The 27,217-nt window shown below is 47.5% G+C and overlaps 1 protein-coding gene across 1 annotated transcript; it reads left to right on the top strand.

Moving 5' to 3' along the window:
* The first annotated feature begins 2,422 nt into the window (after positions 1-2,422).
* AMER2 (APC membrane recruitment protein 2) lies at positions 2,423-8,287 on the top strand. Its single transcript, XM_054209329.1, has 2 exons — positions 2,423-3,242; positions 3,417-8,287. Exons 1-2 carry the CDS (start codon positions 2,423-2,425, stop codon positions 4,295-4,297), a joined length of 1,701 nt encoding a protein of 566 aa, XP_054065304.1. The 3' UTR covers positions 4,298-8,287.
* The last annotated feature ends 18,930 nt before the right edge of the window (positions 8,288-27,217 follow it).

The following is a 27,217-nucleotide window of genomic DNA, read 5'->3' as shown; positions in this document are numbered from 1 at the left end:
CCTCCTCCTCCACCCAAAATCTTGGCTTCTGTCTCATCTGTCCTTTCCTCTGTCTCTTGCAGAAGGCAGGAGAGCCCTGCAAGTTGAATGATGTGCTCATATTGCTCTTATTGAACACTTGTAATTGTGAATGCAAATGGCACTTCTTCTCCACGAACAGAAAAAGGACTAAGTTCACTGGATAAATTATTCACAACAGATAATTCAACCTGCTGTCTTGGGAGAATGCAATGAATGTCTGATGATGTTAAAAAAATCCCCCACAACTAATTCTTCCAACCAGTGAAGTCAATAGCAAAATCTTGTACTGACTTCAAAGGGAGCAGAACCTAGCCCCAAGCTGGAGAGCCCACGTTATGACTTCTCTTTAGTGGTTCTCACTTGCATTTAGAGCTAAAACCCAGACACGCATTTGTGTTTTGAGGAGCCCAGACTAATGCTGTACAGCAGAGTTGGGCTGCCAGGGCACAGGCATTATTACAGCTCTGGCTGAAAGCAGGTCTGCTCTGCAGTCGTAGTGCAGAGCACTGGCCCCAAGCCGAAATAACCCGGCCTCAAGAGAGAGCCAAGGCAGAGGTGGTGTTTCGCCGGTTTGGAGCTCAGGGCAGGTTAATATGGCCAGGTTTGTCCAGTTTGGAGAAAAGGAGGCTGAGGGGCAACCTCATTGCTCTCCCCAATTCCCTGAGGACGGGAAGCAGAGATGGAGGTGCTGATTGCTTCTTCTCCCTGGCATCCAGTGACAGGATGCATGGAAATGCTTCAAAGCTGCTCCAGGGAAGGTTCAGACTGGACATTAGGAAGCATTTCTTTACCAAGAGGGTGGTCACACACTGGAACAGACTTCCTCGAGAGGCGGTCCATGCCCCAAGGCTGTCAGTGTTTAAGAGGCATTTGGACAACACCCTTAACAACAGGCTTTAACTTTTGGTCAGCCCTGAAGGGGTCAGGCAGTTGGACTGGATGATCGTTGTAGGTCCCTTCCAGCTGAATTGCTCTATTCTATTCTATTCTATTCTATTCTATTCTATTCTATTCTATTCTATTCTATTCTATTCTATTCTATTCTATTCTATTCTAATTCTATTCTGTTCTGTTCTGTTCTGTTATATTCTATCCTATCCTATCCTATCCTATCCTATCCTATCCTATCCTATCCTATCCTAACTTTGCATCTGGGATAGGTTTGCAGCCACTGAGGGGGTTTGTGACCAGGGTGCCGCCAGCCACCCCGACGTGGCTGTGCTGCTGGCCATCATCTCCGGTGGCAGTGCGCCACGGGCATGATTTGGGTGCCATGACTGAGTGCAGTGGATGCGGCGGTCTGGGAAAAGGCTTGCGTGGGGGCTGCTGCCATGCTCCCCCCGCCACGGCAGGGGAGGCGAGCGGAGCGAGGGCTGGGCTGTGCCCCAGCTTGTGCCACTGCTCCCCTCTGGTCACCGGCGGTGGTGACATGTGGCCTCAGGCACTGGGGAGAAACAGGGACACGGGGACGGTGCGAGTCGTCCCGATGAGGTGCGAGAGGCGGAAGCAAGGGAGGGGAGCGGTGTCGGCACCCTTCGCCCCCGCCCCCGGCGGTACGCACCTCCCGGGCTCGGTCTGGGTGTCCCATGTTTCCACACGTCCACCCCTGCCCTGTGGCGCACTGTCACCTGCAGACTGTGTCGTGTCCCCCCCCCTCCGCCCCCCCGTCCCTCTCCCGCCATCTCTCGGCGCTGCGGGTGCTTCGCTGCGCTTCACACGGCGCGCTTTTAGTCTCGCAGGTCCGAAGCGCGGGGGGACTGCGCCGGGGGGACACAGAGGCGACCCAAAACGCTCTTGTAAATACAAGCCGAGCTCTGCCCGGCCGGGTGCGGGGCCGCGACGCCCTCCCGGGGCACCCCGGGGCCCGGTTTTGGGTGGGAGAGGGGAAGAAGGGGCGACTTGAAGCGGCGACGGGGCTGCAGCCCGGCGAGCACAGCGGGCTGGCCGTCGCCGCCAGCCCCCCGCGAGGGACACCCGGCGGCTGTGGGGACGGCGTGGCCCTCTCCGCTCCCCAGCCCCCCCAGCCCGCCCCGACACGGGGTGCCACCCCCCGGCGCCGTGCGGCAGCGCGGCCCTGCCCACGCGTGGGGGGAGCGGCGGCGGGAGGAAAGGGGTTAAGTTTATATAAGCCGTTTTGGGGAGGGGTGGCGGCGGGGGCGCTGCCGGCGGAGCTGCGGCGGCGGCTCAGGTTGGTTCCGAGTGGGCGAGGGCGGCCTGGCGGAGGAAAAGCAGCTTATCCCCCCGCCCCGCTTCCCTCCGCCACCACCGCCGGGTTGCCATGGAGACGGGCGGGCGGCGGCGGCGGGGCTGTCAGTGAGGGATCGCACCGGGCACCGGCGGCGGCGGAGGGGAGGCCGCGGCGGCGGCGGCGGCGGCAGCAGCGGCGGCGGCAGCGGCAGACATGGACTCGCACTGCGACTGTGCCGAGCCTCCGGCCGCCGAGCAGCCGTCGGGGAGGATTAACAAAACCGCCTTCAAACTGTTCAAGAGGAGGAAATCCGGGGGCACCATGCCGAGCATCTTCGGGGTGAGGAGCAAAGGCGGGGAGGGGAAGGGCGCCGGCAAAGCGGGGATGGTGCGGAGCCGGACCCACGACGGCTTGGCCGACGCCGTGCTGGAGAGCGGCAAGAAGGAGGAACCGGGCGGCGGCGGCGACCCGCAGAGCAAGGAGCCGCAGGGCCCGGCGGGCGGCGGGCTCGGCCTCTCCCCCGGCAGCGCGGTGGCCAAGTCGCACAGCTTCTTCTCCCTGCTGAGGAAGAACGGCAGGCCGGAGAACGGCAAGGCGGAGGGCGCAGAGCAGCGGGCCGGCGGCAGACAAAAGAAGGGGCTGAAAGGCATCTTCAGCAGCATGCGGTGGCACAAAAAGGACAAAAACGGCAAGGAGGAGAGGGGGGAAACCTCGGAGATCCCGTCCGGTCTTATTATGCCGGGGTCTTTGACTGCCAGCCTGGAGTGCATCAAAGAGGAGACGCCAAAACCTTTGTCTGAAACTCCGAGCGGCGCGGCAGACGTGGGGCTGGAAGCGCCGCGGGAGAAGCGAGGCGGCGAGGCCCACGCCTCGGCCGAGGAGCCCGAAGCGGGAGGTGGGGAGTCGCGGGACAGCAGTGTCCCCCCCGGGGAGGACCCTGCTGCGGCTGGAAGGCAACCTGAGGAGCTCAGCCGCGAGCAACCGGACCCGGGCGCCAGAGAGGTTGGGACTGCCAAGGATGCGGCCATAACAGGTGACATTCCAATAACGACTATTCCCCCTGTTGAACCTCACTGTGATAGCGGTCAAGAGACGGCAGCCGCCCCTGACCCTTCCTCTGTTGATCCACCCTCAGAGCAATCGATTGATCGTATTTGTTTGATGTTTGCTGACGTGACTTCACTGAAAAGCTTTGACTCTCTTACAGGCTGTGGAGATATTATTGCGGACCATGAGGAGGATGTGGGCGGCGGGAGTGGCGGCTGCGGGAAGATCACCCCCGGGGCCAGCAAGCTGGGTGCCTCCAAGAAGCACCCCACCATGGTGGCCTACCAGGGAGGAGGGGAGGAGATGGCCAGCCCGGACCAGGTGGATGACACCTGCCTGCAGGAGTTCTGGGATATGCTGTCGCAGACAGAGGAGACCCCGACAGCAGGAGGAGGAGGAGGTGGAGGAGGGACAAAGAAGCCCGAGGGGTTGAAGGAGAACCAGGGTACTGAGGGGGCCCAGAACAGGGTGGCAGTGAAACGTGGTGGCCTCCACCAGATCCCCATTCACCTCAACCACAAAGAGGAGCTGAAGGGCAGGGAGAAGGAGCAGCACGAAGGCGTCCCAAACAGCGATGAGGGCTACTGGGATTCTACCACCCCGGGTCCTGAGGAAGATGGTTCCACAAGCATCCAGAAGGAGACCATTCCCAGGGACAGCTACAGTGGGGATGCTCTCTACGACCTCTATGCTGAGCCGGATGAGACCCCGCCAGCGGCGCCTACGGATGAAGCGGTCACTTGTGTGCCACGCTCCAAACCTGTGTCTCCAATAACAACCACGTGCTCACTGAAAACACCCTCAAGCACATTGAAGGACTCCAAGATACCCATCAGCATTAAACACCTTTCGTCACATACTGCCAGCCACGCAGCAGACACCAGTAACAGCCATCATGTCGCACACCATCACCTGGCCAAAAGTGAGATGCACAGAACAAAAATCCCCGTCTCTAAAGTCCTGGTACGCCGGGTCAGTAACAGGGGCTTAGCAGGGACAACGGTGAAAGCTGCCACGTACCAGGACAGTGCCAAAAAGTAGTTGAATAAGAGGTGGAGACAAAGGAGGACAGCAAGGTCAGTGTGTGAAAGTCTGCATGGGAGACCACAAATAATTAATTAGTTTTACATCACCTGGAAAAGGCACCTGAAAGGCTGTACTCCATGGGCCTGCACTTCTGAATCCCTTCTTACTAGACTGTATGGCTGAATATAAAAAGTCGACGTCTTTTCGAGCACCTTTTTTTACATTTGTATCGTTTTTCTGCAGCACTAAGCATTGGGGAGGTTAATTTTTACATGCCTTTTTGGAAGCAGGACTTGGATTATGAACCTAAACAAGCACCCTTCCTCATGCAAAGCAGTGCCATCAGTTCTTCAAGGGAACAGAGTTAAAGGAGCGACAGGAGAGGTTCTCCAATACGCTTATCTTTTAATCATTTCTGGGGGAGGAGTGGAGGGTGGGCGCCTGGCTCCGATAATGGTGTTTCCTCTACAAGATGTTGGAAAAAATGCCAAGCAAAAAACAACCAACCTAACAGGTATTTTACCTGCTGTAGGAAGGAGAGCACTGCTCAGCGGCAGACTTGATTGACTTGCGTGCAGTAGCTAACTAAGGAGTTAGGTGGACTTGTCTAACAGGAAAACATATTTTTGTTTGTCTGTCTGTCTGGTTGGTTTTGATCCGGTCTAATGTAAGTGGGTAACAGAGACACCTGACCTAGGTTCAGATGTTTACATCAATACTTGTCCGATAATGCATACAATCAGGTTCAGGGAAACGTTTTACTAAATGCCAATATATACACACTGTTCACATTTATACAATAACTTACTCGCCATGTGTAAATATATACATATTTTAGCAGATTTACTCAATGCTACAGATTTTTTATAAAAAGAAAAAAATCACCCGTCTGTATTATTTAGAGTTTAAGCAAGAGTTAGTTTTTATAGGTAGATAATTTTACAGTTCTAAAATAATGGAACTTTGTGTAAGTACCTTAAATTAGAGCAACACTCTGTTTTGTATAGGCTCACGCATCCCCAGATAAGTAAGTCTGAAGTGCTGATTTTATTCCAGTGGCACATTCCATGGGTCAGAGCTGAGGTTCTGACAGCACTGCCGCTGCAAACCTCTATTTTCAGGGGTTTAGACAAAGTTGCTCTGGGCTTAAACCTTACAGAGAAGGAACCCAGGAAAGAAAGGTGTTTTTTAATTATTATTTTTTAAAATATATAAAATTAGTTTTTGACTATTTAAAGAAAGCTTGGGTTCTTGTTGCTTTTTATTTTCATTCTTAATAATGTGAGAATAATTTTACTTTAAGAGAGAAAAAGAAATACAGTAAGCTAGTACATAAAATGGTCTGATGAGCTTGGGTCTTATGAGAAATGTATTAATAGCCAGGACATTTTTGAACAGTGGCTACTGTACATGGGCATTGACAACATTTCAAAGAAATTTAATATGGTTTTAATGTGCCTGAGGACATATTTTTATGATACACTGAAAAAGCTCCAAAAATCACTGAAGTCTAAAGGTAAATGTTATCTATTTACAAAATATTTTGATATAAGTATTTAATCATCAGACCACAGTTAATATAAAATATATGCTCCAGTGTATCTGAAAAATAATATACATTTTAAAAATATACATGTCTATATTATGTAGAGAATCCTAAATTCACGTCATTGAAGGTAATGGGTCTGATCTTACATAGCAGTTGGTTTTATTGTCTCTTAAATTGAAAGAAAGAAAGGAAAATAAATATACAGAATATACACTTGAAGGATATTAAGGTTATAGAGAAACGATAAAAAAGCCAGGAAATAACTGTAATAAGAATTGTATATATGTATATGTGTGGTTCACTGGGGAAATGACCTTATAGTAACAAGGGTAAAATTGGCATCTAGTTCTGAAATTACAGCAGGATTTAATACCGAACTGCAATGCCCCAGTGAACAGGGAGAAAGCGTGAGCTTTCCCGACCAGTCCCTGTTTTCGTGGTTTGAGGAAGAAACCTTAATACACTTCAAAGAAGATTATTTTATATGTTTTCTCTCTAACGCGTACGTGTGTGGTTCTCTACATGCCTGCTCACGCAGAGGTGCTGTACATATGCATGGTGTAGTCAGAACGCGCCTCCTCCTGGGGTCCCTGCCCCCGGGTGATGGTGCGCACCCCCTGCACGCTCGCAGTGGTGCACTGGTGGCCACGCGTGCACGTTCCCACACACGGGCCGAGGGGACGTGCTGCGGAGCTGCCGCCTGGCATGCTGGCGGTGATTTCCTTTGCCTCGGAAAGGGATTTGCATTTGGCCCGACTCTGCTTGTGCGTTTTAGAAAGTTCAAGCTGAAATACCCAGGAAAGGATGAATGTACAGAGCATGGAATATTATCCTGGTCCTCAGCCCTAAACCCAACATTCCTTTTTTCTGTTCTTCCGTTTTCTTTTGACAGTAAGGGACACATCTTTCCTTGCATGCCAACTCTGCAGAAAATTCATAATTCCCCATTTTGTTGTAAGGAGAAATTGTGCAGAGAGATTCTGTAGGGCACTGGAAGTTGAGAGGGAGGGAGGACGTGGTGAGCTCGGGATAGTACCATAAAAACTGGAAGCACTGAGTACAGGTAGTGGGAGTGGTGCATCTCTAAAACCACTAGAAGAGAGCAGCTACCATCTCTTACAGGACTTGTGTGTGGCAAATTATTCATCCTGTGCATTTTGTTTGCATCGTGGCACGTCTGTATTGAGAAACCGATCGAGTGACACTAGACTAGCTCCCTCTCACCTAACGACTAACACGAATCATCATTAAAATGCTTTGGCTTCCCATCATTTTTCTCTCTCTCCTTTGTTTTCCACCCCGTTTTTCCTTCCGTCCCCTGCATGCTGGCTGGGGGCTCCCTCCTCGCTGGGACCCCCTGGTGCGGAGCGGGGAGCCCCGGGCTAGTGGCCGGGCTCCTTCTGAGGCCAGGTGCTCCCTGGCTGCTCTCTCGAGCTTTCTGTGGCATACCCAGTGTACGTACAATTTGCAAATCTCTTGGCGGTTCGTTTGGCTGCTTGCTATGTACATATTTTAAGGACAATCATATCCTTAAAAGGAAAATGGGAAAGTAGCTTGTAGTAGGGCGTCAGTATTTTGAATCCCTGCGACATACTGACGTTGATTCAGGGTAACGGTTGTGTGAGAGTAAAAATACAATTTAATGCTCAAATTAACTTTGTATTTATAAAACTCACTTTTGTCTTTAAGCCATCTATGTTTTTTATTTCGAAAGGTAATAGAAAATTTAATATTTGCTAGGGCTCTCAATTTTCGTAGAAATATATTTGTATAACCACACAATGCCTAGAACAATCATTGGAAGGAGGTTCAAAGGCTTTCTTTAGACCTATATTTAATTCCGGAAAGATCCCTGTAAAATACTGTGAGAGGCCTAAGAACAAACAGTTAATGGCTTGCTGGATTTAAAGGCTGAGACATAAAGAGGTAATAGTCCTGAGGCGTTCTGTGGTGGTTTGCATTCTTATTTATGTTACCCATATATTTTCCTTGGCTTTGGTAGGTATCGAGGTAGAAATGGTGTTCTGAGTCCCAAAGATAACATTCCCAATGCTGTCGTCATTTTGATTTTCTTAAAGAATACTTTTCTTTATTTGTTTTATTTGTTATTTTGTGGTCTGAATGATGCTTTGTAATTATCAGCTTATATGTCATTCATAAAGGATTTTATAGGTCAGGACTTGGCATTTAGTTATATATGTACTCTTTGCACTTTCAGGTCACTACTGGTAAATTTCGTATGTTCTTAGGATATTTCTATATATTGCGTAGTGTTTTATAGCTATCGACAGTGATTTCAGTGGTATACATTCCTGTCCTATATATCGGCACAAAAGATTTCCTTTCGGTAGCATGAAATGATGTTTTTGTGGACTTCTTTTGTCATGATAGCAGTTGCGTTTCCTGTACTATATGTGTGGCCTGCAACAGATATAAAGGGTCTTATTTTCCCTGTAGTGCGTATGCATTTTGCTCTTGCCAGTAATAGGACTCAAGCACACGTAGTAGATTTCAGAAGAAATTCCATGACTAGAATAAGAAAAAATCTGTGTTCAGTCTTATTCCATCAATCGCCAGCATTTTCTTCATCCACTGTGAGTATCCTCACTGCCATTCAGGGCAGTAGAGGACTGAATTTTAAAAGTTACATGCCTAGATGTACACTACAAAAATTAATTCGCTGATTATTTTTTAATGAATCTTACTAAATTATTTATCTAAGCTAAGCGAGTATTGCACCAAAGTCTTCAAAACGTCTGATACAGATGGCATTTTCGGTAAGATGCTATAAGTGCAGATGAGCCAAATTAACAGGCTTTGCTTAGCAAAGCAAAACCTTGTTGTTTCTTAAATTTGTAGTACTGAGTGAGCTTGCAGATCAGAGGGAGCCATTGATTCTGCTACATGGCCGTGCTCAGAGGTTATTTTTCCCCCCCTGTTCTAATGGACTACTCTCAGAAAAGGCTTTTCAGCAAGATAATGGTATGAAAGAGACAGTTCAGAGTAACAATAGCCACTTACAAGGCAGATGGTTATCTAACAGCCACAATGGGGACTCTAAGCAAGGTGGCCTGAAAATGTATTTTCATAGTTATTGATATGAAAGGCTGAGGCTCCGGCCTTGGAAAAACAAATTGACACCGACTCAAAGACGCTGCAGAAATGAGTCTTGGCAGAGTTTACGTGTGACAGCTTCCGCAGGTTTTTAATTTTATTTTTTTTTACGTTATTTTGGCTTTTCCTTTTTTGTTGTTGTTTTTGCTTTGTTTATGTTTTCATTGTGATGACATAACCCCACATGTCCAGGCAGAATTGCACAACAACTGGCTCTTCTGAGATTCAATGCTGAGAATAAACTGTCAGTTGTCTTCAGTGGCCTGGGACTGGTCCCTGCTGAACTTCCCTCCCTTCCATTGAGGAGTGAGAGGGATGGGATGATGGGATTCCCTTGTCATTCGTCCATGTGCTGTTTACTGTCAGCGGGACGTATCTGAATCTCTCTTGCTGTTTGTGTCCAGGGGACAGTTTTTTTTTAATCTGACTCACGGGAATTTTTTAGCTCATCATTAGCTCACATGTTGTCTTCCCCATGAGCATTTTGGCTAGGAACGGTCAGCATTGATTTGGTGTTTCCTACGTCCATTTCATGTACAGAGAAATGGAAGAAGTTGCCATATGCGAAGGAATAAGAGCTATAACCACTCAAGCCACATCCTGGGGGCCTTTATTCCTGCAAAAGCAGGTTACTAAAGCTCTTCCTGCCTTAGAGAGCTTTTCCATCCAAAACAGTGAGTGCTATTGCCTGGGACCACATTTTTGTTTTCTCTCAGTCTCTCGTTCCCTCTCAGCCATACTGCAGTAGCTTGGGAAACAGATCTTTGACCTAGCCCTCCAGCACTGGAAAAGAGGAGCTGCTGCCAGTGTGTTCTTCAAGGGGGCTTTGCTCCTACTTGGTCTGGAAAAAATGAATTCACCTTCAGAACAAGATGCAAAGATATTTAAAACTGAGATCTGTGCTGTGTGATCTCATACACGTGGGTGAAGATATGGAGTGATATTTTCTTGAGTGATATTTTGCATAGAGGAGAATATATCTCTCCGCTTTCCTGTTGTGGCCCGTCTATCAAATCTAGCAGGGAAGCATGACACTCCTCTGGGAAAGCCCAGAACCTGTTTGTTGTGGAGACTGTACCCAAATTTTCTTTATCTTTGGTAAGAACTGCTTTTCTTTTTCCTATCTGTATATATTTAAATAAATAGAACCAAAGTCGCAGTGGAGAGAGGAAAAGGTTATGTACTTCGCAGGGCAAGGAGTTTAAACTGCTAGGCTGAAAGGTTTCTTGTAGCAGTGGCTAAAAGAAGATTGCTTTGCCTACTGTAACATCACATCCAAGCAATGCTCTGAAATAGAAGCTAATCCAGCTGTGGCCACAAAGCTAGAAAATGCCGAGAAAATGTGACAATCTCTTTCCAAGTCCCCAGTTTGTTCCGTGTCAAAGCTTCCGCTGATTGCAGTAAGAACTGGAGAAGGTCCTTAATCTCTTAATCTTGAAGGAAATAGGAAGTGGTTCTTAAATAAGTCTTCCCTTTTTTTAAAGATGAACATTATTCAGGTGTTTGTGCAGTCTTTTATATTATCGTAGTAGTATTTTCACTGATCTGAATGCAAAACTTGTCTTTCCATTGTTTTTCCATCTTAACAAGCAGCCACTCCCGCACATAACTCCAGCGCTCAGCATGTTTAAATTACAGCTAAACAATCACTGCCTTCCTTAATTTAACTTGTGATGGCAAAACCAGGACCAGATCCTTTCCAAAGTGCTAAATCCCCTGCTTACTGTGTCATTGTTCTTGTTTATTGATATGGTAACTAATGATGCCTCCCTTTAATTGTTTCACAGCCACATCTTAAATCTGTTTTTAGGGAGAACAGTGTGTAGGGACTGAACAGTAAGAACTTTAACAGATTTTTTATTATTTTGGATGATGTTGCATCAAAACAGTTGCTATTTCAGTATCAGGTTGTTTCCATGGGCTTTTTATGCAGATGCCTTGGAAGCTTTGAACATAATGTGCTCGTAAAAGAAAATTGGCTACATCTGCTTTGAATTAAGCCTGACCTTAAAATGTAAAAGCTACACATCTGGTGATGTTTCTTGGTTAATGGCAGCAAAGGGGAAAGTCTGCCCTAACTCACCTGCACCCCATGGACTGGGGGTACAAGGCACTGTCAGTGGGAGAATCTGCTGTCTGACCCTGCCGTGTGGTCCCAGCACAGGGTTCTGGGGTGTCACCATGTGGAGGTGGCTGCCAGGTTAGACAGCCGCAGGAAAAGCCAGGGTGGTGGGGCTGGGCTGGGCTGGGAGGGTTGATAGGGTGGCTGGGAGATGGGATGAAAACAAAGGCTGGACCTCTGGTCCTTGTGGAAAAAGAGTGTTAAACTTATGTCTATAAAATCCAGCTCCTTTTTTTTCTTGCATTGATGCTCCAAAGGCTGTGTTACACTGAGTTAGGAGGCAAACTGTGTGAGTCTGGGTGTGCTGAAGCCAGTGCTCCTGGTGGTGGACTACATTGTGACTGCTCTCATCAACACTTGCCCAGGAAAATTGTGGATGCCCCATCCCTGGAAGTGTTCAAGGCCAGGCTGGATGGGGCTTTGAGCAGCCTGGTCTAGTGGGAGGTGTCCCTGCCCAGGGCAGGGGGGTTGGAACTCAATGGTCTTTAAGGTCCCTTCCAACCAAAACCATTCTATGGTAACACTTGAGGAGTGCTCAGTGCCTTCCGTTTCTGAAGGCAATTTTTAGCACAGAGACTTCCGCAAATCCTCTGTAGCCCAGCACTGACCCGTGGCATCTCACTGCTCTTCCATCCTCATTTTGCCAGGGGGATGCAAAGACCCAAGCCCTTGGCAGGGTGGTGAGCACTGGCTGCACCCTTGCACCCCAAGGGCAAGCGGGGAGGGAATGTAAGACACACCAAGTCCTAGGTAGAGTGCAAGTAACTTTCTTTCTGCAGCACGTGGCTTGATACAAGCAATATTATCCTGCTTTTCAGAAGAGGGAGCAAGACTAAAGCTGTCACCTTTGTGTAAAATTGAAGTAAATCCTCTGCCATGGGACAGACTGCAACAGCTGGACAATCTCTCAGTTCACCAGTATTCCCTCTGAAATCAGTGGATCTGTTAGTGGTGTCGGTTGTTATTGAGTGAAGATCCCATAATTTGGCCCCATCTGAGTTTTCCTTGCTGCGTTTGTCAGCAGAGTGTCTCTGAAAAGCTCTGGTGTTGAGGCTTGTGGCCCTGTTGAAATGGGGGTTGAGGTATGAATGTGGATGGTGGAAAATGCACATTCAATAAGTCCAGAAAACACAGCATGGCTTCAGTCTTTTATCACAGCCCAGTTCTGCTTAAATATCATGGTGTGCCTGAGGAAAATGTATCAGGGACTGCTCCACGCTGCATCTGACAAACTGATGCTCTCGGGGCTTCCTATGTGCTGAAGGGACAGATGTGTCCTGTTAGAAGTCACTTAACCTGTTCCTGTAAGACGTGTTATAGCTGACAGATCACTGTTAATTACAATTTTCCCTCGTATTTTTTGTGTCAGCCACCTCCAGTAAGGTAGCATATGACCTATTGAAGATAACGAGCGGGTAAACCAAAACTCCTCGCTCGTCTTATCTAAACAGTTTGCTAATAATCTGACGAGTCTGTGTGCACCGACTTTTTCTTAGTGAAAGCTCACAACACTCTGGGGGGTGTTTTTATAACAGACTGTTAGACACACTCTGCCCCTTTCCACCTCTACAAACTTCGATGAGTATGTGTCTCCTCAAATCACTGTATTCTTAACGTATTTACAACCTAACTGATAGCAATAGATGTCTTTCTTCCCTGGCAGTTCACAAGGATATACTAATCAGTGTTTATTATATTTTTAATTCTGTAAATATTTATTTTGGTACTCTGTGTATTTATTGGCACTGATTCTGGTGTTTGCTTCTGTGTCATTGTAAATGTTGATGGTTTCAATAGTCTTGCTTCTAATGAATGTAAGGAACTCAGACTAACTGCACTTTTCTTCCATTCAAAAATCTTACAGTGAAAAATATTCCCACTGTCATATTATGTGTTATAATGAATACAGTTAATAAAATCAGTTGTCACTTTTCATTGATGAACGTGAAGGTTACTTTTTGATGTTCAAGCTAGAGATAGAGCCGATCTGTTCAGTGCACTGGAAAATACCAGGCTTTTGAAAGCAAGACATTAGAGAATTGTGTCCCCAAAATAGCATAAAAGAGAATACTTGGGCATGTGTGCACTTTCATTTTTTATGTAGAAGTGCCTTTAGCGGTTTTACTAATAACATCATAGAATAACTAGACTAAATTTGTTATTTAGGGGAGGGCTTTCATAAATGAGAGTTTTGGTCTTCTGGTCTTCTGTTTCATCAGCATATTTTTTTTTCTTTTATTTTTCTCCCTTTAAACCACTTAGACAATGGAAATGGACTGAGTTTCATTCTGTTTTTCAAATCAGCTTTGCTTCCTGGTTCTCCTGGTTGGAAGCCAGCGGGGAAGCTAGTTTTCTTGGCATAAATTGACTTTGTAGTTGCAGTTTTGGTGTGACAGCTAGAACATGCATTTTGCTGTAAGCTACATTTCCCACCTTTAAAACTGGGACTTGACGTCTATGACTGTGAAGTGACATTTATTAGAACCTCTGTTTTGCAACTTTCTCTAATTTCTGGCATCTAGAAGATGCATAAAGCATTTGCATCTGTCTAGTTTTAATCCTTAAGTTTATTTACTTCACTTAGCTATGTAGCACTGCCTTGCTAAGGGCTCTCCCATGTTACTACTTGTCCATGGAAGATACCAAATCAGCCGGAATAAAAACTGGAATAAAGTCTGCTCAAAAGTTTTCAAGGAACAACAAAACAAAAGGTATGGTAAGCTCATTATGCAAGTAAGGAGCAGGACGTGGTGACACACTATAAATTGATCCTGTGTTCACAAAAGCATAACTGCTCTTTCCAGTAGCTGGAATGAGGAAATAAGTGTTTTAAAGAAATGTTTTACCAGTGATTTAATGCACAAGCAATTTTCCATTCAGGCCTTCTCAGCCTATATCCCCTATTGCATGTTCATGTCTTTTATCGCATGCACCTGGAAGCAGATGAGTTGTGGTTTAAATTATTTCCTGCTGCAGAAGATTGCCTGGTGATTACCTTACTTGTGTCAATGTATAGCTACTAGGATTTTGGGGGGCAAAGGAGTTGCAATGAAGTGCAGGGCAAAAGTACAGCGAGCTCGTGAATCTTGATAACTGTAGATCCTTGTGATGCAGCTGTTAACATGTTCCACAAAACCAGACTACGGTAGCCTGGCAGATCCACTGTGACAGAAAAAATTGAAAAGTCTGTTAAAACCAGGAGTCTTGGCCCAAATATTCTTTTTGAAATCAAGATGAAGAGGCTGAGTTTCTGATATTGAACTAAAAGTCACTTACCAGTTAAGACCCAGATCTTAACTGGGTCTTAAGACATCCCTGACAGTACATCTCTATGGTTTTCATGGCCACCTTACTGGAAATGTTTTTGCAATGGGAGTGATGACCTGGAAATCTCCCTGTGACCCATTCATTGAAGATGAATGCTCCATCCAGTTTGCAAATCTAGCAAGCAAGAAAGAGAAGAGAATATTCTTGACTCCTAATAATTGGTAAGGTATATTGGCAAGACTAATGGACCAACTGACCATGAGTGAGTGCTAGTCTCATTTTAAATCCTTTCCCTTGAATCATGGTATTTTTCCCTTTCAAAGTGATCATACAGGAGTTATTTACTAGGAGCTCACATTGAGCAGACGCCTTCTCCTACCTACCACGTTGCACATCTGCTTCCAATTAAAACCATTCCACAGTGCCCTGAGGGGGATGGGAAGGAGACTCAAAGGCTCTGCAGAGGGTGATTGCAGCAGCCGTGGATGCTGCTGTGGCAGCTGAGGACTAGGAACCTGCTTCATCTCTGATGACACATCACTCCTTTTGCTCTGCAAAGACCCTTAGCACTTGGCTCAGATTCTCGGTCAGACCCTGGGAACAGGAGGTCTGTTCTGACTAATGAAGGAGACTTGTCCTTGACCAATGTGTGTTTTTTCTCCAGCTTAAATGAATATTTTTAAAGATACAGATGGAGTCCCATAGCTACTATTCTAAATAGAACAAGACAAATGCAAGGATTCTTTTGAAGTGTAACTGCCCGCAGGTACTAACAAACAACCCATGCTGATGCTGCGTCCTTATGCAAAGACTCTTCACTAAGTGGCTTTATGCAGCACTCCCACGTGAATCCCAGGTTAGATGACCTAGAGCCAAGGGTTGCCACCAGAGGGGAGGGAGGGCTTGTGCCTTCCGACAAAGCACTGGTCCAGATCAGGGAGATCCGAGTCCCTTTTACACTACTTACTTTCCAGGCAGTTGTGACCTGATTTACAGAAGGCTGCAAGTACCACGTTTTAAAGTCTGATCCACAAAATCAGCTGTACCCAGCTGTGGTGTTGCTCGGAACTTGTGGTCTGAGGTTTATGATAAAACTTCACTATCACTTAAGCACCTGCACTGGGCAGGCTCAAAGGCATCGTGTGGCTGGGTCTGCTCTCCCGTGTGTCACAGTGGGAGTCACAGACGGGCTCTTCCTCCAGCCACATCAGCCTTCCCTGTTGGTGTGACTTGAAATTCATAGGTCCCTTGTGCAGAGGGGAGACTTGAGTGAAGATCCTCTGGGTGAAGATGCCAAATGAGCAGAGGCTGACTGGGTGGAAGAGCGGCAGCGTCGTGGATGTGGTGGGAGAGGTTGAGGCAGCTAAACTTAGGGCAGCCAGAAGCCTTGCGGGCAGCGATGTCCTCCTGCTTCACAGGGAGACGGTTGCCTCCAGGGCAGTTATGTGGCTCAAGGTGCTTCAAGAACATAGTCAGCTGTAGGCTACCTCAGCGTGGGAACAAATGGTGCTGAGCTCCTTGCATGGAGCTGGGAACATGCAGGGTGACATGCAGAATGCAAAGTAAACACAAATCCTATGACCGAACAGTATTTTAAGGACAGAAATTATGCTACATCTGTATGTCACGTAAAGCAAATCTGTTCCGTTCCTGCCCAGCTCCATGTGTTCACCTGTAAAGATAGAAAACGCAACCTAATTTTGCAACAAAATAGGTTTGAATAACTAAAGGCAAATGTGTCTTAGTAAATATGAGTAGTGAAAAACCTGCTCTTGATTATGGCTGTGAAGATGCTGGCCACAGTCTAAAGTGGCCATGAAGAAAACATCCGTTCTACTAAAACATTGTAGAGGATGAGAAAAATGATGGTTACAAAAACCAAATGGATTGTTCTGAGTATTTCTTAAGGAAATATAGAGACAGGTAAGAACTGAACTAGTTTTTGTCTATCTTTACAGTAGGGATATATTACATCTACATCTTTCTCTGAGTTTCTACTCTTCACATTCTTCACTAATAGATTTTGTTTACTGGCAGGTTACAAGTCGTACAAAAATGCAGCACTTAACAGTGAAGAAATCAGTCCTGCTACTCTTTTGCTTATAGATGTCTTTTTTTTTTTCCTCCTTGTTAACAAATTAAGCTTTTGATCCTTCCAATTAGACCATATCCAGTCATTATCATGCCACATTTAGGGTCTGATTACGCAGCTGCTGCATCTGAACAGCTTCGTTCAAATCAGTAAGAAATGCTCCGTTGCAGCAACTGCAGAAATGGTGCTTGCATCCTTCACAGAGCTGCCTATTGCTGCTTTCTTGGGGACTTAGAATATTTATGTCTATCATCACTACGTGATGTTGAATTTGCCTGTTGGTTGGTTGGTTGTTGTTTTTTTTCCCTAGGGTCTGATAGAAAACCCCATAAATCTGCAAGTTTTATGAAAAAACAGTTGGACCAGATTACACAGTTCAGTTAACTTGTCTATGCTGGATCTTAATTCTCTCTCAAGATGTAACATGTATTCAGACCGATTTAAAATAAATGACTGTATCGGAAAACAAAACAGACATCAGAGCACAAGCATAAAGGCAAATGTCAGCCCCTGGCTCTGAAACGACTGGGACCCTCAATCCGAGCTATGAAACCTTGCATTTCTGCCTCAGCGCAGGCAAACACACAGCGCTATTTATAGCACAGCCTTTTACTACCCTTCTGTTAGAATAGGCTTCATCGGAGGATTTACATGACTCACCAAAAGCAAAAGCCTTTTGTACTTGGTTTCCATAAGAGAAGGCCAGTGTGAAGCTGGTGTTCGCTGGGCTGAATTACAGAAAATATCAGTTACTAGAAAACCAGTTACAAATTCAAAGGCATCTGTTACCATGGCATAGGTCTCCTCTTCCCTCTCCATGCCCCAGATTTAGCACCAACGATGGCAGCTTAGTGAAAGCTCAAAAAGAACGGTTCTTACCTCTGAAAAATAAAATGCATAGTCAAGGAAGACCACACGTTTTCATGGCAACTAAGGAGTAAAGAAAGGGTTAAGACCTAGGAGATGGCTCTGAACCAATAAACAGCACAAAAGATTCCTATTAGCAAATCAAGAGCCCAATGTGCTCTCCTTTCCCCCCTTGTATCTTCAATTAAACCCTTTGGGCCACAAAGTTGCTCTTCCTGCCAAGGACAACAATCAGCACGAGGTGATTGTTTTAGATTCTGCTACATACTCTGAAGTCACATGAAAATGAAAACCAACCCTCCCTTCACCCCCTGATCCGACTTCCAGGGCAGGGCAGGCCCATCAGCTAGTCCCCATCCTTTCATCTCGCCGTGCCAGCTGCAAGCACCCAGGCTTCCCCCAGAGATGCCGCTTTCTCACAGAGGCGTGCTTCTTCCTGCCTTCCAGACGGCAGCAGGCTTCTTAACAGGCTCCCCAATTTCTCTTTCCCCCTTGGGATTTCATTTCAGTGTTATCTTGTCACACCTGTTTTTCTCCAGTTGGATGACGTGCAGGAGCACGAGATGTACGAACGGTGACCGACGTGCAGCTCCCGTGGCAGTTTCAGACCTCCCCGCTGCAGAAGTGTCCCCGTGCAGCCAGGATCACTGACGCTCTGGTGGGCCAGTGACAGCCCCTGCCCCGGCTGTCGAGCAAAAGTAAGGACCACTTTGTTGAGGTTTGCAGGTTGCTTGTTTCCTTGTCTTGTTCTGCATCACTGAACTTTACTCTTTCCTCCCTAGGGCTTTTCCGCAGGGCTTCTCGAGGCTCCCTGCTGCTGTTACGGGGCTGTTTAACATGGCTCGGGAAGGAGGAGAGCGGCTGCAGAACAGGGCAGGGAATTGGAGTCAGGCTGTGATATCCTTTCACAGATGCCCTCTGTGACCTTCAGTGCAAAACTCCACCTCTTTTCTTTTCCCACCTCTAAATAGGTATCGTGATCCTTCTACAGGAAAGGTTTTATGTGGTCAAATCCTTCAATTTTTACCCCACTGCCCGTGAAGCAATTTCAGACGTGAGTGCAACAGCAGCACTCCCTCATTCTCCCCATCCTGCCCAGATTCACCAAGGGCAGATGTGGCCATAAATTGAACAAGAAGAGGGGAGGAAAAACACTCTTTCCCGTCTTTTTTTGCATGGGAATGGTAGTGGTAAATATCCAGGGTGAGGCTTTGGCTGACGAGGGGCGTGGAGCTGCCTCTTCCTCCCCCTGGCTATGGTGCTGGTGCCCCCGGAGCTCTGCAGATGTGGGATTAAAGAGCCAGAGAGGAAGTGCGTCAAGAAGAATTGGCAGCATCGTGGAGCAGTGGGAGAAGGGTGTATAGCCCTTCCTCAGCTGAAGCCCTACAGTGTGAATCTTTCTCCTGCCAGGAGCAGGAGAGAGAGATGTGGGGGCTAAAATGACTTGAACTTCTTGATACATCTGTCCTTAGACCTGGCCTTTCTGGTGACCAGCGTCCTGCACAGCTTTGATCTGCTGACAGCTACAGACTCTCCACTTTCATGGAACTAATTGAAGAAACACCAGAGTAGGAAGTAATACCAGTCACAAAGGGATGGTCTGCCTCCTCCCTCACTTCCAGTTTTCCATTAGGGATGGCAGCAATAGTTATTCATTGCTCCCACCACGCAGCCAGAAGGCAGCTGTCCTTGGGATTTGATGAGCCAGGCATTGAGCTTTGCAGAGCGATGTGGGGCTATGGCTCTGGAAAAGGGTGATGTAGGAACTGATATATTGGTTGAACTGGTGACCACCTGATCAAGTAGTCTATTGCTGTCCACAGCTGACAGCAGAGGAGATTTACAAAGACACATGGAGATGCTATTGTGGATAATTATGGAGCATCTTTGGCAGAAGAGGTACCTTTGTAACTTCAGGTAGCGATATGTCTCTGTTTTGATGAAAATTGATTGTATGGCTTGTTACTGCTGAGGAAATTATTCCCACTTGCATAAATATTCACTTTTAGTGAATCGTTTGAGGTTCTTTGCTTCAGTAATCTCCTGTGGCTATGAGTTCCACACATTCATTAAGCTTCACTAAAAGACAGAAAGAAAAAAAAGCACATTTTATGAGATATAAGGGAAACGCTGAGGAAATTTTAGGTGCTAGGTAATAAATTTTTAATTGGGCAGGCTCATAAAGAAGGAAAGGTAAGAGAAGGAGAACATCCCGATGAGGTGTATTATGCCATGAGGTTGTTTGAAACGGCCTCATTACTCACACATGACTCATGCATTTACAAACGAAAAAGTCAAGTTTTTTTAGGGATATTGGTCTGGAGCCAAAAGGGGTCTCCAGGCGTTCAGCCAGCAGCCAGGACTGGGGGTGATACTGACCCAACGCAGCTTCCCTCCTGCGCTGGGCAGAGCTGGCCGGGCTCTGCCGCTGTGGCTTTCGCCTTCCCTTCCTGTCCCGCCGGCAGCAGGAGAGCGGTGTTATGAAATGGAGGTACTGGGAAACAGAATTTGTTTCCAAATCACATAGTGCTTCGTGCTCTGGTAGTTTTTAACTGTCTCCTGGCTGGGTTTATTCTCCTCCTGTGTTTCAAGGGTCGGTGTTGGAGAGCTGGGTGCTGCCACGGCCAGGGAGTTGAGGAGCCACCTCCAGCAGCATCTCAGCAGGGGAAAGCTGCTGCCTTAACTCTCTGGTAAATTGCCCTGTGCCAAGGTCTGCTCATTAGATGTTGCAACCCATGGGAGACATGTTAGTTAGTTAATTTAACAAGATTTTGCTGTGGGTCCTATTTCAGTGACTGGTTTTGGTCATAGAGCAGTGTCCTGAGGGCTCCCCAGCCCAGACCAGGCTGTACCTGCGTGAGTGTTGCCGCCGCCTCAGCAAGGCCTCCTCTTGGGTCTCCTTGGGCTGTCCCTTACAGAGCCACAGAATCACAGAGGGCTTGAGGTGGAAAGGCACCTCTGGAGGTCATCTGGTACAACTCCACTGCTCAAACAGGGCCACCCAGAGTGAGTTTCCCAGGACCACGTCCAGGTGGCTTTTGAGGAGGGAGACCTCCCTGGGCAACCTGTTGCAGTGCTTGGACACCCTCACAGTGGAAAAGTGTTTCCCGATGTTCAGAGGGAACCTCCTGTGTTTCAGTTTGTGCCCGTTGCCTCTGGTCCTGTTGCTGGGCACCACTGACCATCCTCCCTTCAGGTATTTAGACACATCGATGAGATCCCCCTAAGCCTCCTTTTCTCCAGCCTGAACAAGACGGGTGTTTTCTAGTAGAAGTGTCACAGGTCATGGCACTGCAGGCACTGTCCCTCCTTAGCCCCACACCATGCTCTGCCCCACAGCAGGCGTGCACGGGTGCCTGCCTGGAGCCCAGTGAACCTGGAGAACTTTTAGGACCATGCGCTGTCCCAACAGGAAGAGAAGGGGCAAATCCTCATGCTGTGCGTGGTGGCTTGGGGCTGAGAGGTGGTGGGAAGGGTGGAGGGATTTCTGTCTAAGCAGCAGCACCAGCTTGTTCTGCCACAAACTGGTGCATAACGGCCTGAATGAGCTCCATGTACCTCCTCACAGTGGGTATGATGAAGCTGCTGCTGCTGCTGGCAGCGCACGTGAGCGCAGCTGCTTTTCTCCCAAGTCCCAGCTCACCCTTCTTATTTCTGTTAGGTACTCTCACAAAGAGATCATTTCCTTTGTGAAAGGTGAGGCACCAGCCCAGCAAGCTCTCGATCGTGAAGAGCAAATGATTTATTTAAGATGTCTTTGTGCTCTGCTGCGGACCCTCAGCTGGATGAGAGCCTCTCCAGGCTGGTGCTGTGCTGGAGCCCCTGTGGTTTTACAGCGCTGTGGTTTTACAGCCCCTGTGGTTTTACAGTGCCGATAGACCAGACAGAAGGCATGGGCATCTGGAGAAACCGAGTCCACCCCGAGGAAATGTGTTCAAGTGGAGAAGGCACTTGCAGGACCAAAGGACACCTGTGTTTTAGTCCTGCGTCTCCCCCTCACCCGCTGCCTGCCTGCGTGTGAACCAGCCCAACTCTTTGCCGGGCGTTCGCACAGCACAAATGTCACTCACTGGAGTCCCTTCTGTCCCAGCTGTCCAAGTGTGGGTGCAGGAGAGGAGCCCAGTTTGTGGCTGCTGTTTCTCTCCAAGCTTGCGCTAGCCCCAGGGACCATTCTCCCTTATGACTCAAAGGTCTGACGCAAATTAACTCCACAATACTCCTTATCGGGAGAGCTCCATCAGCAACACGTGCGATAACTTCCTACCTCTCATCTTCCTCTGCTGCAGCTGTTATCAGACCCTGCTGTGTGGTTTTAACAGCGTACTTTCAGTAAGGACCTACCACCCGTGGAAGGGCCCACATGCTGCTGAGGTGCTGTGGCTCTCATCAGGCTCTGACCCTGCTCTCGGAGGCGGCGGATGAGAGCTTCACAAGTCCTTTAGTCTGGGTGAGGATCAGACCTTTGCAGAGGGTTTTCAAACCCCTCCAGAGTTAGAAAAGCTACAGTGCTTACAAGGCACAACTTCAACTTCTGTACAATGTGTAATTTCCTTTAATTGCTTAAAGCGCTCTAATTTTTACACCGTTGTGAAAGGATCTTTGTTTACAATGATTGCAGAGGGTAATATTTCTAGCATGGGTAACCATGGCAATGAATAATTCTATTCTCAGGAACTGTGCCAGCTGCACTAATGCCTTATAGTAGCACTCAAGCAGTTTGCTAATGAGAGACTTCTCGTTTATTGTAGGAGGACATTTTCCCGTGTCCACACGTTAGCCTGTAGTTTCTTAAATGCACATTCTTTATCAGTAATATGTGGAGAAAAAAAACCAAACCAAAACAAGCAAATCTCAGTTACACAGCTCCTCTTGCATGTAAGGTTTTCCTGTTTTTTTCTTGGAGACTGTATTATAAGATACATTATTTAAGGAAACTTACGATATGCAATAGTCTGGTTTTACTACCACCTTCTAAAATAAGGATGAGCTTAGGATGCTCTAGAGCAGCTGTTTCTTACACAAAAAGACACCACCGTGTAAACTGATGTAGTCAAAGTATGCAGCTTTTATCACTAGAGGAAGGACTTTGGCTATTTTTAAAAATTATTTTTATAAGGAATTTTATTTGAGTAAAGAATAATTTAAAATTATATTACTTTATAAAAATATATATTACAGGTTGGAGTTGAATTACTTCAACACCGAAGCATCAAAATTGATTAAAATATTTTTCTCATCTATGTATGAACGTGATTACTATATTTGTTAAAAAAAATATGTAAAATAAGTAAAAGATGTATTTTTACATGTTTCATTATTTAAATGCAACTTAAATTATTTTAACAACAAATGTTCCAAATGGAATACTTTTTTAGCTTATGTGATTTAGGGTATGTTCAGTAGAAACCATTAAGGCATAGCTAAACTACAGTTCCTGCCATTCCATGGACTGTGGTCTCAGAGCACAAAACCAATCAGGTAGAATAAAGCATCCTCTCATGTTTTCAGAAAAACATTAACAACAATCCCAAGTCTCTTATCCAAGATTGAAATCCTTAGGGAAGTTTTATGGAGTAACTGCTGAACTGGGCAAAGTTGTTGGGAACGGTTGTAGCTTGAGGGTTTCTAGAAAAACATTTCTTAGCCTTGCGTCTTTGATCGGAAAGGTGAATGTGTCCAAATAAACAGCGCGGCACAGACCTTCAGTTTTTTTCATGTCAGAAGGCGGATTGATCTCTTTTCTATGGTTAGCGATTCAGTGCCCTAACTAGTGGGCTCTGTTGTCAGCGGTCTCTAACTGACCGACATCTGCCCAGAACCAGCTGTCGGGTGGGTCGCGCAGCGCGTAGCCTCCCTCCGCAGGGCTCCCCGTCATCACCCAGTTGTGCTCTGCTCTCTGGAAAAGATCCTCTGCCCATACCCCTAAAGACAAAGCAAGATCCACCAACTACAGTTTCCCAACAAGTTCAGTCCAGGTTGACTTAAATACAAAAAATTGCCCCAAGTTACGGTTCTGCTCAGCCTGGGCTAGCTCGGTTCTTCTGCAGCTCAGTAACACCCCCACCTCTTTAGCATATAAAAAAGTAGGTCAGTTCTGACATGCAAACAGCCCGGAAAAGCCGTAGTGATTTTCCACCAAACTGTCACAACTCAATGGCTGACTTTTTTCTTCCCCAGTCTCTTTTTTTCCAGCTAAGACAGTTCCCTGGGTTTAGCTCAAATGATCAAGTCACTTGGGTCTTCCTTTTCCCCCTGAAACTACAAGTATTCACTTTGTGAAAATTTACAGCTCGTTTACTTCTCTCCCTCCATTTCGCCCCAGTGCGGATGGCCACCGAGAGGACTGGTCCCCCCAGCCCGGGAGCCCCCGTCCCAGCGGGGTCTCTGCTCGGCACAGTGGCAGGGCGGCAGCTCTGGGGCAGCCGAGCCTGGCCTGAACACACGTGCCAGGGGTGGGGGTACCTGGGGTGGCCCTGATACCTGCGGGGCTGCAGGCTTCCTCCTGCGTGTATGAAGTTGTGCTGTCTCCTCTCCCCACTTCCACTGGAAGCTTAGAGGAAGTTTTCCCAATGGGACGATGGCACAGGAATAGTGTGTGGACTTTTGTGTGCTGATCCCTGAACCCTGATGGACCCCATGGCAAACTTGATGAACCCTGCAGAAATTACCTAAAAGAGAAATGGTGGCTGACCTTGAGCCACTGACCTGATCTAAACCCCAAGCTACTCAGCGTTTGCTGCTATTTTCATGGCTACCCCAGATAGCTGCTCCAAAGTGGTAATGCTCTGTTTCTGGGTTTGGGGTTTTTTTTTCTTTTTTTTTCTTTTTTTTTTTTGGTTTGTTTTTTTTTTTTTTTTTATGGAAGATGTACTGACAAAGGAAGAGCTACATAAAGGGAAAAGAAAAAAAAGGGAGGAAAGAGAGAGAGAGTCACTTGCTCTTCCAGATGGCAGATACCCAAGCCCAGGCTCCTTCACGGAGGTGTAAATCCAGCATGCACTTTTTTCGGTCCATGGAGCTACCCTTGATTTACGCTGGTGTGCGAGCAGCCCTGGCTGGCAGAGCCGCTGGAACAGTGCAGAGTAAGTGCTCAGGGAACAGGGAGCTCGCATCAGGATTAGAAAATAAGGCTGGCCTGAAAGGGGGGATTTATACACATTCCCGCTGGGTTTGGGAGCTCGTGACAGGACCAGTGTTTTACATGGTGCTGTGGCTGTTCCTCCCAAGCGAGCTGGGCTGGGATCCCGCCTCCCGCTTTGCTGTGGGCAACAGACCTCTGTGGAAATCCTCTCTCCTTTTCAGGCGCGGGGATGTGGTGCCCAAAAAGCTTGCAGCGAGGGGACTCACACCACAGAGGGTTAAAGAGCTGTAATTTCTGAGGCAGTCCTGGGTTCATCCTTTTCTGAGGGCTGCACTGCTGCTCATTAGAAGCAATTAATCTCCAGTGCTGTGCTTTCCTGTCAGCTCGTGCCGCCGTCATGGGCCAACTCATCCGTGAGGAAGCAGCCGGGCGTCCCACGCTGACCAGTGTCTCCTCCGATGTTTCACTTCGCTCTCACCCCTCACAAGCGGTTTGGGTAACTATGTGCATGGCCTATTAATGGCAGTCACATCTGAGCCCCATGAATGAGGGGAAACGTGGACAGCTTCTGCTGCTGCTGCTGCAAATTAGGTTTGTGATCAAATTAGGTGCAGTTCGAGAGATGTGAGCCGTTCTCCAGCGCCCAGAAGCTCTGCAATCGCTCTATAGGAGACAGCTAAAGAGGAATCAGCACACTCATTTGGGAACTTTTCCCTGATGGCTCTTTTCCTTAACATCAGTGCCAACTGTAGATGATGTAAAACATTGCCATACCTCTCCAGAGACCCCTCTTTGTGGACAAATTGTCACCAGTCTTTGGCATCCCTAAGAGCATAGGTGAAGGCTTTGCTCAGCCAGGTGAGGGGATGGTTTTCAACATCCTTCCACCACATACGTTATTCTTGGGCTTCTGTATATTCTGTATCTTGGGCTTCTATTTTCCCTTCAGAGTATGGCTGATGTAAGAGGGCTTGAGTTAAAGGTTTCATTGCTGGTTTTACAAGGTACCACTGTCTGTCCAAGCGCTTCCTGGCATGTGGGCTGCACGTTCAAGACAGCTGCCGGCAACCATCCAAGTTAGTAGGACTCCGTCTAATTTTTTCTTTCTCATCTACTGATTGATCACCCGTAACCCAAATACCAGTCAGAGATCACAAACATCGCCTGAGACATTCCAGTTTTTTCTACAGCAGATCTCAGTTCTCCTGGACACCCCAGAAACCCCCCACAAAACATGTGGAAGACCCTGAAACTATCATCTGGGAAAAGGCCAAAGCTACATACCCTAGGTCAAAAAGGCTGACATCACATAAAAATGCATGTCCCCATTAAACCTGACACGACCTGCCCCACCAGGGACCCTGGGAACTGAGATATCCACTGCTTGCTTTCCTTGTCAGCCATGACTTTCGTTTCTCATTCTCACCAAACTACCTTGTTTTTCCTTTATCCTTAAAGCTTCCATTCGCCCAGCTTGCAAGTCATTGAAGAGCAACTGCATTAGATACAAAGACTACAAAAAAGAGGTATTAGGACCCTGTTGTATGATAAGGGCACTTTACCAACATTAGAAATCTGGCTGGATGTGGCCTGTGGAGAATCGCTGCTGGGCACAGGAGCTGCACAGGAACTCTCAGCCTGGACAACCTGGGGGAAATGACTCTAGCTCCTGGCATAACCATGCCTCATGTAACCACTTGGAGTGGTAACCCTTAGACCTGCACCTACACAAGTCTGGTTTGTCCCACATCTACCCGTCTACTGGTGCTCTCATCTGTTTTTAAATTATGATGCATTTCAAGTGCATTTGTGAGAGAATTTCAGATAATTCTTGAAAAACTTGTATAGCCCACAGGCTTGCAGTGGGGATTTCTACGGCTGTCTGTGCTGTTTCCACTCTGCTCCCCCTGAAACCACCACTCCGGGGCTTTGCCAGGGCCTTTGGGAATCGGGGATTTTGTAGCTCTGACACCATCCTTGTGCTGCCTCCGTCCTGCTGGCAGAGCAGGGTCACCCAGCTGCTCACTGATGCCATGAGGGTGAAATGTGCCGCTGCCCTGTCACATTGCCCTGTCACATCGCCCTGTCACATCGCCCTGTCACACTGCCCTGCCACTCTGCTGGCACCCCCTAGCTGCTCCAGAGCCGAGCTCTGCTCCTGCTCCTGTCTCTGAGCCGAGGAAGAAGAGCACACAAGCCACCTTCTCAAAGCACACCATCTCCCCCTTCTCAAAGACAGAAAAATATCCTTTCCTATAAAACTGTTTTGACTTGTGGCTGATGTGCCCAACGTTCAAGCAGTAACAGGGTTGTTTAATAAGTGTCCCCGCAGAGTGCAGGCTGCACCCCTAGCCCAAGAGGAGGTGCCAGGGAAGGGTTATGGCAGCGTTTCCTTCCTCCCCTGCAGCCGGTGAGCCCAGGAGCCGAACCCCAGGCGCTGACCCTCAGCAGCCGGCGCGGCAGGAGGGACGGCAGATGTGGGCAGACCCACTTCTGCATGCAAGCTGCCGTCTCCTCGCCTCGCTAAGCGCGTCTGGTCCCTGGTGCACACTCCAATGGCGCTGTCTTCTCCTGCTGCTGCCAGAGCCCCACTCCAATCCTGCACCCAGGCTCGCTCTGATCCCTCTGCAGCCCCAAGGGGCGTACGCAGGGGAAGAAACCCCACCAGAGTGGGGGGAGAAGGAGTTCAAAGGCTTGTCGAGCAGAGGCTGCAGGAAGAGGCGTGAAAGAAATAATAATAGATTTCACAATGGGGAAAAAGAATTTTTGAATGGGGGAAAAAACCCGCTCATCTAGGTAAACCCTTCTTAGTTTGGAGCTCTTCCTCCTGCTTGGTGGCTACA

The sequence above is a fragment of the Rissa tridactyla genome, chromosome 1 (assembly GCF_028500815.1).
Source record: "Rissa tridactyla isolate bRisTri1 chromosome 1, bRisTri1.patW.cur.20221130, whole genome shotgun sequence".
NCBI classification, from domain to species: domain Eukaryota; kingdom Metazoa; phylum Chordata; class Aves; order Charadriiformes; family Laridae; genus Rissa; species Rissa tridactyla.
The sequence above is the reverse complement of the archived record's forward strand: the minus strand, read 5'-3'. Positions and strand labels throughout refer to the sequence as shown.

What these genes read in the sequence shown, in the direction of transcription:
- AMER2 (XM_054209329.1), top strand. Translation starts at nt 2,423, where the DNA reads ATGGACTCGCACTGCGACTGTGCCGAGCCTCCGGCCGCCGAGCAGCCG. An exon ending in CAAGGATGCGGCCATAACAG is followed by an intron (nt 3,243 to 3,416) that starts GTGACATTCCAA and finishes ACTCTCTTACAG; the next exon opens with GCTGTGGAGATATTATTGCG.